The sequence below is a fragment of the Astatotilapia calliptera genome, chromosome 3 (genome assembly GCF_964374335.1).
Source record: "Astatotilapia calliptera chromosome 3, fAstCal68.1, whole genome shotgun sequence".
Taxonomy (NCBI): domain Eukaryota; kingdom Metazoa; phylum Chordata; class Actinopteri; order Cichliformes; family Cichlidae; genus Astatotilapia; species Astatotilapia calliptera.
The window spans coordinates 82803663-82817412 of record NC_137424.1 but is presented as its reverse complement, the minus strand read 5'-3'; the positions used below and the strand labels follow the sequence as shown (position 1 = coordinate 82817412).

Here is a 13750-nt window from a genome sequence, read left to right as displayed (position 1 = left end):
CACGTTTAGCTTTTTTAATGTTTTGCCCACTTGTTGCCCACTTGTTGCCCACTTGTTGCCCACTTGTTGCCCACTTGTTGCCCACTTGTTGCCCACTTGTTGCCCACTTGCACCTTTTTGTTTTTGTCTAAACCTGCACAAAGACAGAAATGTGGCATGAGGCCAGTCTCAGCGGTGCATTCACAGCACTATATTTTCCATTCTGCCGATTATTAATAATGAAGCCTGTTATTAAAGAAGCACTAATAATACTGGAGCTGTTAACACACACGCTTACACACATGTGAGCAGAAAAAGTATCTTTATTCAAATGCAGGTTTAAACCTCAGGACCAGCCACAGCTTCTTCAAACTGTGAGACGAAGAATAAAAGTTAGTAAAAGCTCAAAGTTCTTTGCATTGATGCTGTGAACATGAACGTGTGTGAAAGGTGTCCTTGTGTGTTGTTACAGCTTCGTACCTGCAGCTCACGAGACAAACATGTATTGGGTCTCAGCCTGGTCACCTGACAGAAACATGGTAGAAAAACATGAACGTGTCATTTCTCTGAGTCACTGATGGAAACATCAGCTTGTATGAACTGTTCAGTCTGATGGATCCTCTGAAGTGTGTCAGTGTGCTGTTGGAGTAAAGCTTAGTTAGACTTGGACCTGGTTGGTAGTAGTCATAGATCTTGACCACGGCTGGCTTCAGGTTGTCCACTGGGAGCTCCTGGATGATCTCTAAGCTGTGGTTGATGGCTGTGTCCTTTGATAACTGGACGAGACAGAAACAATCGCAGACACAGTTTGTACCAAAGATCATCATCTGGTGTCCCCACGGTGACTTTCACTTACCTCCTCTAAGTACACCAGAACGTGATCCTCCTTTTGCTCAACACGACTCACCAGGAGGCCACGTTTGAGCTGTGAGGAGATGACATCATTTTATTATTATCCTCACAATTATCACATGAGATGCACTCGTTGGTAGAATCTGTCTAATTACTCACACTCTTCAAAGACTCGGGGTCTGGGGAAAATCCAGAGAGCATTTTGATGTCCAGGATCACCATGTTTGTAGTTTCCTCCTTTCCACTGTACCTGTGTTTGAACAGTGTGATTATACTGACCTGTGTGCACACTTGCTTTTCATCTACCAGCAGTTCCTCCACACAGGTAAAGAGCACTCCTCTCACCTGTCACATACTTACAGTGATTGTATTTGCACAGTGAATTTGGGTCTAGCAGATTCACTGGTGTTGACCTCTAATTGGACTTTCACACTGAGAGTGGTGACATCAGCAGGTGTTGGGATGTTGTAGGTGGCAGAAATCTGGGAAACACACTTGGGTCACGTGTGGAACAGAACTAATCACACCTCAATGCACCCTGCTGTCACTGTTCTACACCATGACACATATTAGCACACATACTTTTATAGTCATACCTATATGTCTATATTCATCTTAATATGAGTATCTCTGTTATATCTACACTCATTTTATACGAGTGCTTGATGTTTGCTGTATATTTGCTGCTATGACAACTCAGTTTCCCTCTGGGATTAATAGTTTCCCTGATTCTGATACAGACAGAAAGTTAATTTATTTTTGCTCAGTTCTCCAGTTTAGTTTAAAATAGCATTGTACTCTCTACAGTTATTACTGCCAGGTCTAATGTCTTTATTGTGTATGAAAATACCTGTGCAAGATGAGCTTTATTACATGTGACAATGCTAATGCTCTCTGAAGTTGTATAAGGAAAAAGAAGAAACCCTTTCTCTGACATCAACCAGGAGCTTCTCACGTGATGCTGTCACTGACCTGCACTGAAGCACATGCAGTGCCCTTCACCTCCAGCCTGTATTTTCCTGACACGTCCTGCAGCGCCTCCTCCTGGTAGAGCAGTTTGTTGCCCTGATTTACATCAAACGTCAGCTGACTGCTGGGAGCCTGAACTGTCACTGTGCTCCAACCTTCAGCACTGAACACCAGAGTGGAGTAGAGAGCCAGAGCCTGAAGAGCCACCACCGTGTCCTACAGGATGGATTCATTGTGGTTAACACACACAGCATGTGTCTCCATATTTCATGGGCTTAAGTGGAATAGACATTAAGTTAAAACAGCCTGTGTCACTTTGAGACCCTCTCACAAAAGAGATCCTTAATCTCAAGTTTTCCAAAGTTCACTTCCTGGTTAAATAAACGTTAAACAGGTTAAAATATCTTTAACTGAGAATTATCAAAGTATAGAAATTACAGGTATAAACTCGCAGGTGATCTGTTATTTACAGGCTGTTACGTGTAGTTGGTGTACAGAAGTCTGAGGTAACATTGCTATTCTGTAAAAACAATGAATTTTTAGACTTAAATGTCATATTCTAACTAAAGAATAAAAACTTCTCTGCCTGGCTAAAACAAATCTGTTTTACATATCTGATAGAAAAATGAAAGCTTCAGTATTATTTCTTCTGTCCCTGGTTTTGTCTAAGACTGTATATGAACTCAAAGATGAGCTTCATGCTGTTCGGGTGGTGTCGTACCTGAGTGGAGGAGAAGCCTCCGTAATAGTTCTGCTGCCCAGTCAGCCACCTGATAATACCAGAGGCATATCCCAGATCCTCAGCAGTCGGGGAGGCGCTGAGTTTGGCCAACAGCACATAAGAACTGATCTCCACTGACAGGGAGGCTGATGTTTCTGCTGCTGTCTGAGACCAGTAGAGGAAACCTCCTACAAACACAATAACAGTCACGGTGATGCTAATGAAGCCTGAATGATGTCCTGCTAAAGGATGACTCACCTTCCCTCACTGCAACTGTGTCTAAGTGCTGCAGAAGGTGAGCTCGGGTCTCCACGTCTCCTGCCAGAGTGAACACATAGGCCAGCAGAGCTGTAGTGTAGGTGTTGCTCAGGTCACTGAGAGACTCCTTGAGACAAGCCAGGCTCTGGATCATCACAGGATCCTTTAAAAGATCACAACAAAGAACTTCAATGGACAAACAGAAACCTTATTTCATTAAACCCAGTGTGAGAAGAATAGGAGGCAGAGTTCCTGATTCAGTCACTCAAAACATCAGCGTGATAATAGAAAACACAGCAATTAGAGGAAAGTACAGATCAAGCAAAGACTGGAGCAATCTTCTAGTAGTATTTACAATATAAAGAACATATTGAAAAAACACTGTACAGGTTGGGTGGTGATATCAGTCCTTGCTGGTGAGAGTTCAGGTATGTGGATGACACCTGGGTGAAAATCAATTCTCAGGACGTTCCACAATTCACGGATCACATTAACTCAGTGGACCGACACTTTAAATTCACCAGGGAGGATATGAAAAGTGTCAGGTTAGTCTTCTTAGACTGTGAGATTTCCACAGGTCACCTACAGGCCAGCCTCTCTTTTCCAAACATGAGTGATTTCTCAATCAGATAGATTGATTTTTTAAATTATTTTGTTGTTTCAGCAACATTAAATTTAAAAACTGTACTTCTGAGTTAAAATATATATTTATAATTTTAATAAATGACAAATTAAAAAGGCATGACATTTTTTTGTATCGTAAAAATATCGAACCGTGAGACCAAAGTATTGAACCGAACCGAACTGTGAATTTTGTGTATCGTTGCACCCCTAATATATATATATATATATATATATATATATATATATATATATATATATATATATATATATATATATATATATATATATATATATATATGTGTGTGTGCATACTTGCTCGGATGTCGCCCAGATCAATTACTGGAACAAGAAGGCATTGGAGGGCGTTGTTGGAATGCTACTGTACAAGTAACCCTGGCGGAAGGGGTTACATGAAGAGGATGAGGGACCTATGGATTCTTCGATACCCAGCATCCACATTGACGGCAAAACAACTAATAGCTCAGCGTTCCAACATTCGAAAGAAGGGTATTGCTCTCACAGCAAGAGATTGACGAGGTACAACACAAATGTGTATAGGAATTTCTTTTACTTATGTATTAATCACATTATTTTATTGTATGATGCCTTGGTGCCACTGCATTTTAACATGTCTGACACCCATACTGTAAGACAAATGGTGGGGGTGTAGTAAGGAAGTTGGGGGAAGCAGACAACTCCACAGGAAGAGTCTGTGTACTGCCTTTTGTTCCTGGAGAAGGTATTTAACTGAGAGCCATGCTGGGCTCAGGGAGACTCTGCTGACCTGCCCCGCGGTCATGTAGGCTCTCCACAAGCTTGGTTTTCTGTTCTTTGTGTGTTTGGATTAAAGATTGTTAGCTACCGCTCACCGCTCGTCTGCAGGCTTTATTTAAATGGAAAACTTCCACAACAAATGCCATGGGAGCCAGGAGGGGAGGAAGAGGGGGTCAGGGGGGAGATGTCATCACCTCCACTCGAGATTTGTACCAAGCCCCAAGTGCTATAGTGCGAGAGGAACTGACCTGAAAGATAGGATCATGGCAAAACTTGAAACCTAGATCCCCCGTATCTGGTTACCAAGATGTGAAGATCTGCTAGATGTTGTAAATGCGATACCTACAGCCTTGATTTTCGAGACTAACAAGCTGATCTACACTACGGCAGCAGTGATCAGAGAGCTGCTTGGCTACAGGTTGAACAGCCACAAGAAGGAGACTAGTTATATCTCTCTTGCAAACCTGATTCCTCCCTCCCACCTTCTTCCCTTACAGAATGTCTATCCGAGTTAAAATCCTGGTTTACCTCTAATTTTCTAAAGCTCAATGAGGATAAAACTGAGATCCTCCTTATTGGCACCAAATCCAACCTTTTGAAGGTGAACCATTTCTCACTCACCATCGATAACTCCACAGTTTTCCCTTCTCCTCAGGTTAAGAGCCTTGGTGTCATCCTAGACAGTTCACTTTCCTATAAATCTCACATCAATAATCTCACCCGTTCTGCCTACTTCCATCTACGTAACATTAACAGATTGCTTCCTTCTCTTTCCACCCAGTCTACGTCCATTCTTGTCCACAGTCTTGTTACCTCCCGTATTGACTACTGCAGTTCTCTTTTGCATGGTCTCCCCCAAAAATCCCTCCATAAGCTTCAACTGGTTCAGAACTCTGCTGCTCGCATTATCACCAGAACCCCCTCCTACCAGCACATCACCTGTTCTTCAGGAACTTCACTGGATCCCTGTGAAATTCCAGATAATATTCAAACTTCTTCTGCTCACCTTCAAGGCCATTCATAACTTCGCTCCTCCTTACCTTTCTGACCTGTTAACCACCACCTGTTCTGCCCGTTCACTTCGTTCTTCTTCTTCTATCCAGCTTGCTGTACCTTCCTTCTGCCTCACCACCATGGGAAGCAGAGCTTTCAGCTGCTCTGCTCCCAGGCTGTGGAGCTCTCTGCCCCCAGAAATAAGAAACATTGGTTCTCTCCCCCAGTTTAAATACCAACTCTAAACTCATCTGTTCAAATCTGCATATTCACTGTGAATCCACTGTTTGTTAATTTTATCTTGTGCTTTTATTTTATTGTTCTTATTCTGCCATTGTTTTACCAAGCATTTTATCCTATTGTAAAGTGTCCTTGGGTGACTTGAAAGGCGCTCATAAATAAAATTTATTATTATTATTATTACTAGAGGCTAAGATCAAGGAGGGAGTGTGGAGCAGGGAAATTATTTTACTGCTATTGTTAAATAATTATCAACAGTACCATTGCATTAATAATATAATCTGTAGTTTATATTGCATTCAGAGGTTTAAGTGTGTGTCTCTTTCAGAAAGACTAAGTTGCAGGCTGACAGGAAGTTGCAGGAAGTTTGCAGAAGTGAAAGCAAAGTCGAAGTTATTTTGAGGAGCAGCAGGCCAGACGAGGCTATTTGAATTACTAGGTTATTCAAAATGATCATTGCTTTAACAAAGTAACAGATAGCTTTAAGAAGGCCTTAAGATGCTTATGCACACAGTTATTATGTTTAGTAGAGGTTCTTGATTAAAACATTTATTTTAAGTAGATGACATATCTATAGTTTCAGTTCGATTATTACATATACGAGAGTGGTTTCTGTCTCTCTGTCTGGTTAGAGGTCAGGAGCTAGTCGCGAGGTGAAACAGGGTGCAATTGTGGTTAGCACACAGACACAGACACACACACTCAGTTAGAGAGAATTATTTAGAGGGGAAAGTTTAATTATGTTTTGCTGGGGTTGCAAAAAGCAGTTTGTCGCAGAACTGCTGCTGAGGTGTCAAGATGACAAGCGAGCATCCGGCAGTGACAGGATGCACCTGTTATGAAGATGGAAGACGATGTTCTTTTTAAATTGTGTTAAAAGGTCATTGTGGTTTTGATTTGACGTATGTATATATCCTTTCTGTGACGTATGAAGGGGGCGTCAGTAAATCAAACCCTGATGCTATAAAAATCTGTTTATGTGTTGATTAAGTCGAAGATCACTTGCTGTCTGCGCACAGAGTGTTCTTCCCACACGTGTGTATTCATTAAAAGTCATTGTTTGACCAAGAGCTTCTGGACCATGGTGGTTTGTACTCTCCTTCCTCAATTTTTGAACCTTAACAGGAGGATAGCTAACTATCGGAGCTGCAGAAAAGTGTGACAAAGACAGTGCCCAAGAAGTATAGCAAGCTGTCCAAGGAAACTGCCAAGCAATGACTAACAGCCTTGGCCAGCACCTTGCCATACACCAGTATGGCTCCCACCTACTGGCAGAAGAAGCTGACTGCACTCCATGAGCGTCTGGCAGCACAAATGAACAAGCGGTTAGGTGACGAGAGACACCCAGAATGGTTAACTGTAGGCCCGACAGTCCTGAAGGAATCTGTCCCATCCAGCTAGGCCAGACAATCTTGAAGGGATCGGTCCCATTCAACTACCGACCAATAACCTGCCTCAGTACCACATGGAAGCTCCTGTCAGGCATCATAGCGGCTAAGATGAACAGGCACATGTTCCTGTGCCCCACTCATTGGCAAGAATACTAGAGGTGCAAAACACCAGCTACTGGTAACAATCAGCCGAGACTGCCTGGATTGATTACAAGAAGGCCTATAACTCGATGCGCCACAGCTGGATCCTGGAATGCCTAGACCTGTACAAGCTCAACAGGACTCTAAGAGCCTTCCTCAAGAACTCAATGGGGATGTGGCATACAACACTAGAGGCCAACTTCAAGCCCATAGCACAAGTCACCATCTATCAAGGAGATCCTCTGTCCCTATGGATACTGACTACGGAATGAAGCAGTTGTCAGCCATCTCCTGTACATGGATGACACCAAGCTGTATGTCAAGAGTGAACGAGACATCGATTCACTGATCCACACCACCAGGATATACAGCAATGACATTGGAATGTCATTTGGACTGGAGAAATGTAGCCGGATGACAACAAAGAGAGGAAAGGTAGGCAGAACTGAGGGAATCTAACTAAGGCAACATTGCAGACATAGAGGACAGCTACAAGTACTTGGAGATCCAACAGGCAAATGAGAACCACAAAGAGGCTGCTGGGAAAGCTGCTACCACCAAGTACCTGCAGAGGGTCATGCAAATCCTGAGGAGTCAGCTGAACGGTAAGAACAAGATCCGGCCTATCAAAAAACCTACGCCCTGCCTGTCATCAGGTACCCTGCTGGAATAATAAGCTGGCAAAAGAAGGAGATAGAAGTCACTGACATCAAGACAAGAAAGTTCCTGACCATGCATGGAGGGTTTCACCCAAAGTCCAGCATGCTAAATGGAGGGAAAGAGGCCAGGGACTGGTGAGTGTCAGCACCACATTCCATGATGAAACAACGAATATCCACGAGTACGAGGAAGATGGCCCCAACTGACCGCGTGCTCAGTGAATACCTCAGGCAGCAGAAACCCAAGAAAGAGGATGAAGGCGAGGAACCATCATAGAAGGACAGGCCCCTGCACAGTATATACCACCGGCAGATAGAGGAAGTAGATGATATCCAGAAATCCTACCAGTGGCTGGAAAAAGCTGGACTGAAAGACAGTACAGAGGCACTAATCATAGCAGCACAGCAACAAGCTCTGAGTACAAGATCCATAGAGGCTGGGGTCTATCGCACCAGGCAAGACCCCAGGTGCAGGCTGTGTAAAGATGCCCCTGAAACAATCCAGCACATATCAGCAGGGTGCAAGATGCTAGCAGGCAAGTGTGGGGATGAACAAAAAGTATTTTACCAGCATAATATAATCTGCAGTATGATCATTGCTTTAACAATGTAACAGATAGCTTTAAGATGGCCTTAAGATGTTTATGATGGTGTTAACTTTGTATTTCAGGTGCAGTTATAATTATTTTATACATATTGCATATCTGAGCTTATTTGAGTTGATGTTCAGGTTCATTAATGGTTTTGAGCTTCATCTAGTGAGAGTGTCTAGGTGATACATGCTGAGGGAAAACTAGAACATAGAAGGAATTGCAATACATGCTTACAAAACACTTATATCAGGTCATTTTATATTAAGGTTTTAGTAGAGGTTCTTGGTTAAAACATTTATTTAGTAGAAGACATACACATAGTCTCAGTGAGCCTCTGGTCTAGTGAAAGGTCAGAAGTGCAACAGGTGAATTGAGAAAGAGCATTTGAGGACGAGACACAGACAGTTAAGAGGTGACACAAAGAGCATGTGAGGTCAACACATACACACACATTAGTTAGACTTATTTAGAGGAGAGATTAGTTATGTCTCGACAAGAAAGAGGAACAATTCACTTTAAGACAAGAACGGAAAGTACCAGCCATGAAAATAGAAGATGATTTTCTGGGTGAAAAGTCATGGTGGGGTTGATCTGATCTATGTATAAAATGTACCTGTGACGCATGAAGGGGCGTCAGTAAACAAACCCTGATGTTATAAAATAATTGTTTGTGCTTTAGTAAGTCGAAGATCAATTGCTGTTTCCAGTGATCTTCCCACGTGTGAATTAAAATCTTCGTTTGACTTCACCCGGCCGGACCAGTGTGGTTATTTTTCGATCACCTCTTGTACCCTTTCTCAATTTTTGAACCTTAACACAAGGCATACATGGAACGCCATAACCAAGTGGCCGGCATAGTGTACAGGAACATCTGTGCCGAGTATAACCTGGAAGTCCCGAGGTCAAAATGGGAGATGCCCCCAAGGGTGGTGGAGAATGACCGAGCTAAGATCCTGTGGGACTTCTAGATACAGACAGACAAAATTGGTGTTGGGTTGGCTAACCAACTGCAAATAGTGGTGGTAGTCAAACAGAAGAAGACAGCCGCCGTGATTGATGTAGCGGTTCTGAACGACAGCAACATCAGGAAGAAGGAACACAAGAAGCTTGAGAAATACCAAGGGCTCAGAGAAGAGCTCGAGAGGATGTGGAGAGTGAAGGTCACGGTGGTCCCAGGTGCACTAGGTGCAGTGACTCCCAAACTAGGCGAGTAGCTCCAGCAGATCCCAGGAACAACTTCAGGGATCTCTGTCCAGAAGAGCGCAGTCCTAGGAACAGCTTAGATACTGCGCAGGACCCTCAAGCTCCCAGGCCTCTAGTAGAGGACCCAAGTTTGAAGGATTGACCACCTGCAGGGGTGAGAGTGGAATTGGGCATGCAAGTTCATCTGCATATGAAGGGAGACAGGCAAGTATGTTTTCCAATACAGTGGGGCAAAAAAGTATTTAGTCAGCCACCGATTGTGCAAGTTCCCCCACCTAAAATGATGACAGAGGTCAGTAATTTGCACCAGAGGTACACTTCAACTGTGAGAGACAGAATGTGAAAAAAAAATCCATGAATCTACATGGTAGGATTTGTAAAGAATTTATTCGTAAATCAGGGTGGAAAATAAGTATTTGGTCAATAACAAAAATACAACTCAATACATAACCTTTGTTGGCAATAACAGAGGTCAAACGTTTACTATAGGTCTTTACCAGGTTTGCACACACAGTAGCTGGTATTTTGGCCCATTCCTCCATGCAGATCTTCTCGAGAGCAGTGATGTTTTGGGGCTGTCGCCGAGCAACATGGACTTTCAACTCCCGCCACAGATTTTCTATGGGGTTGAGGTCTGGAGACTGGCTAGGCCACTCCAGGACTTTCAAATGCTTCTTACGGAGCCACTCCTTTGTTGCCCAGGCGGTGTGTTTTGGATCATTGTCATGTTGGAAGACCCAGCCTCGTCTCATCTTCAAAGTTCTCACTGATGGAAGGAGGTTTTGGCTCAAAATCTCACGATACATGGCCCCATTCATTCTGTCCTTAACACGGATCAGTCGTCCTGTCCCCTTGGCAGAAAAACAGCCCCATAGCATGATGTTTCCACCCCCATGCTTCACAGTAGGTATGGTGTTCTTGGGATGCAACTCAGTATTCTTCGTCCTCCAAACACGACGAGTTGAGTTTATACCAAAAAGTTCTACTTTGGTTTCATCTGACCACATGACATTCTCCCAATCCTCTGCTGTATCATCCATGTGCTCTCTGGCAAACTTCAGACGGGCCTGGACATGCACTGGCTTCAGCAGCGGAACACGTCTGGCACTGCGGGATTTGATTCCCTGCCGTTGTAGTGTGTTACTGATGGTGACCTTTGTTACTTTGGTCCCAGCTCTCTGCAGGTCATTCACCAGGTCCCCCCGTGTGGTTCTGGGATCTTTGCTCACCGTTCTCATGATCATTTTGACCCCACGGGATGAGATCTTGCGTGGAGCCCCAGATCGTGGGAGATTATCAGTGGTCTTGTATGTCTTCCATTTTCTGATGATTGCTCCCACAGTTGATTTTTTCACACCAAGCTGCTTGCCTATTGTAGATTCACTCTTCCCAGTCTGGTGCAGGTCTACAATACTTTTCCTGGTGTCCTTCGAAAGCTCTTTGGTCTTGGCCATGGCGGAGTTTGGAGTCTGACTGTTTGAGGCTGTGGACAGGTGTCTTTTATACAGATGAGTTCAAACAGGTGCCATTCATACAGGTAACGAGTGGGGGACAGAAAAGTGTCTTACAGAAGACGTTACAGGTCTGTGAGAGCCAGAGATTTTCCTTGTTTGAGGTGACCAAATACTTATTTTCCACCCTGATTTACCAATAAATTCTTTACAAATCCTACCATGTGAATTCATGGATTTTTTTTTCACATTCTGTCTCTCACAGTTGAAGTGTACCTCTGGTGCAAATTATTGACCTCTGTCATCATTTTAAGTGGGGGAACTTGCACAATCGGTGGCTGACTAAATACTTTTTTGCCCCACTGTATGTTGTATTTAATAAAGAGGATGAGAAGCTGCAAAAACATCTCGCAGCGGACAGAGGCAGACAAAGAAGGAAAATAAACAAATATGAATAAAAGCATATTTATATGAGACTAAAGGTTCATATGTAATGGAGTTTTCTATGTTAAGAGTAACATAGGAAAGAAGAAAATGTAGTGAAGTGATTTTAAAATGTAAACTTTGTTTTAAATCATGTATGTGTAAGTCAGATTGATAGAGTGAGGATGATAAGGTGTGGATGTCACAATGGGAGAGGCCAGATGCATCCACAAGGAGAGGGGGAAAAAGGGGTGAACAGATATAAAGGTTAGCCAAGAAGAAATATAAGGTTCTTCCCTTTGTCCCCTGCATGATGAACAGTTAGATCTCAAGTGAAAATTTCAGCAAAGACGCCAGAGAGGTAAACCGCTCAGCCCAAAATGTGAACCTGCAAATTGGTTTTGCATTTTTTGTTTTTCTCTCTGCTTTAATTTGCCATGTTGGATTATGGACTCAAGAAGATTTGGATTTCCATACAGTAAGGATCAAAGAAATAACTCCAGATTCCTATTTTCTACAACCTTTCTCTTCACAGAGATCAGAACAAAGTCAGCATTAGCTGAGAGCAGGTTAATTAGATAAGTAATTTGATTCCGTTTTATTATTAATTGATTGTGCTTTTGATTTGCTCATGCTAAACTGGGTGAATAAAATATCCTGCATTCTAAAAGTCTAATTTATAGATATTTCCAGTTTTTAACCCTTCATGAAATTGTAAAGCTAAAAACCCAAGTATTAATCTACATTAGTATGAAAAGCTCTTACAGTTTATTCCAACTCTTTAAATGTAACCGAGCCTTGGGCTTATCTATCCAAGCCACTAAATTAAGCCCAGTTATACCAAATGCACGGGTCTAGAGCAGCGGTCCCATACCTTTTTTGCGCCACGGACCGGTTTATGCCCGACAATATTTTCACGGACCGGCCTTCAAGGTGTCGCGGATAAATCCAACAAAATAAAACTAATACCGGTTTATTCATAACACACGTGAAAAGACCCAGGAAAACCGAGTTAACGATGAAAACGATAAAATAACTCTCGCGGCCCGGTACCAAACGACTCACGGACCGGTACCGGTCCGAGGCCCGGGGGTTGGGGACCGCTGGTCTGGCAAAGATATACCAAGTTCACTGGTCAAAGGGGAAGATATACCAAGTGCACTGGTCAAAGGGCGAAGTTATACCAAGTGCACTGGTCAAAGGGGAAGATATACCAAGTGCACTGGTCAAAGGGCGAAGATATACCAACTGCACTGGTCAAAGGGGAAGATATACCAAGTGCACTGGTCAAAGGGGAAGATATACCAAGTTCACTGGTCAAAGGGGAAGATATACCAAGTGCACTGGTCAAAGGGGAAGATATACCAAGTGCACTGGTCAAGGGCGAAGATATACCAAGTGCACTGGTCAAAGGGGAAGATATACCAAGTTCACTGGTCAAAGGGGAAGATATACCAAGTGCACTGGTCAAGGGCGAAGATATACCAAGTGCACTGGTCAAAGGGGAAGATATACCAAGTGCACTGGTCAAAGGGCGAAGATATACCAAGTGCACTGGTCAAAGGGCGAAGATATACCAAGTGCACTGGTCAAAGGGGAAGATATACCAAGTGCACTGGTCAAAGGGGAAGATATACCAAGTTCACTGGTCAAAGGGGAAGATATACCAAGTGCACTGGTCAAGGGCGAAGATATACCAAGTGCACTGGTCAAAGGGGAAGATATACCAAGTGCACTGGTCAAAGGGCGAAGATATACCAAGTGCACTGGTCAAAGGGCGAAGATATACCAAGTGCACTGGTCAAAGGGGAAGATATACCAAGTGCACTGGTCAAAGGGGAAGATATACCAAGTGCACTGGTCAAAGGGGAAGATATACCAAGTGCACTGGTCAAAGGCGAAGATATACCAAGTGCACTGGTCTAGAGGGAAGTTATACAAAGTGCACTGGTCAAGGGTGAAGTTATGCCAAGTGCACTGGTCTAGAGAGAAGTGGCCAATGAACACCAGGCCTACAAGGCTGCTTAGGTCCCCTGTTTTTATCAGAGACATGCAGGGTAGATATTTCGACACCAGAGGCAGTTAGAAGTGAGAGAGTCTCCTCACCCATTACCCTCCACCTACGTTCTTTACTGCTTCCTGAGTAAAACCCATAGGATCAGAGATTAGGACTTTTTAGACAGAGAGCTGATCCAGACTTTATTAGTGTGCTGGTTCCACAGGTCAACACATCATGGCACACTCAGACCCCAAATTGTTTACCAGTGCTTGTTTTTGTTTTTGTGACTAAAATTTATGGAATTTTTAACAATTGTGTCATCAATGGCACTTCAGCCTTTATTTTGTCAGGAAAATTTAAGGAGTACATGGGAAAAATGGGAATGGGTGGAATGAGACAGAAAATTGTTTTTGTTGGAGCCAACCGAGGCACCTGCAACAAGTCAGTAGCTGTGCACAAAAGAAAAAAATACTTTAAAAA

The 13750-nt window shown here is 43.2% G+C and overlaps 1 protein-coding gene across 1 annotated transcript in view; it reads right to left on the bottom strand.

Annotated features, from left to right (window-relative positions):
• Positions 1–284: 284 nt before the first annotated feature.
• The window catches only part of LOC145425989 (alpha-2-macroglobulin-like), a 37984-nt gene continuing 24518 nt past the window's right edge, over positions 285–13750 (bottom strand). The window contains exons 28-36 of the mRNA XM_080299514.1: positions 2780–2942; positions 2522–2709; positions 1804–2016; positions 1192–1313; positions 991–1081; positions 836–904; positions 650–755; positions 460–504; positions 285–351 (exon numbers count right to left, since the gene is read on the bottom strand). Coding sequence (XP_080155640.1) covers positions 467–504; positions 650–755; positions 836–904; positions 991–1081; positions 1192–1313; positions 1804–2016; positions 2522–2709; positions 2780–2942 — 990 coding nt within the window. The 3' untranslated portion in view covers positions 285–351; positions 460–466. The remainder of the gene's footprint in view (positions 352–459; positions 505–649; positions 756–835; positions 905–990; positions 1082–1191; positions 1314–1803; positions 2017–2521; positions 2710–2779; positions 2943–13750) is intronic.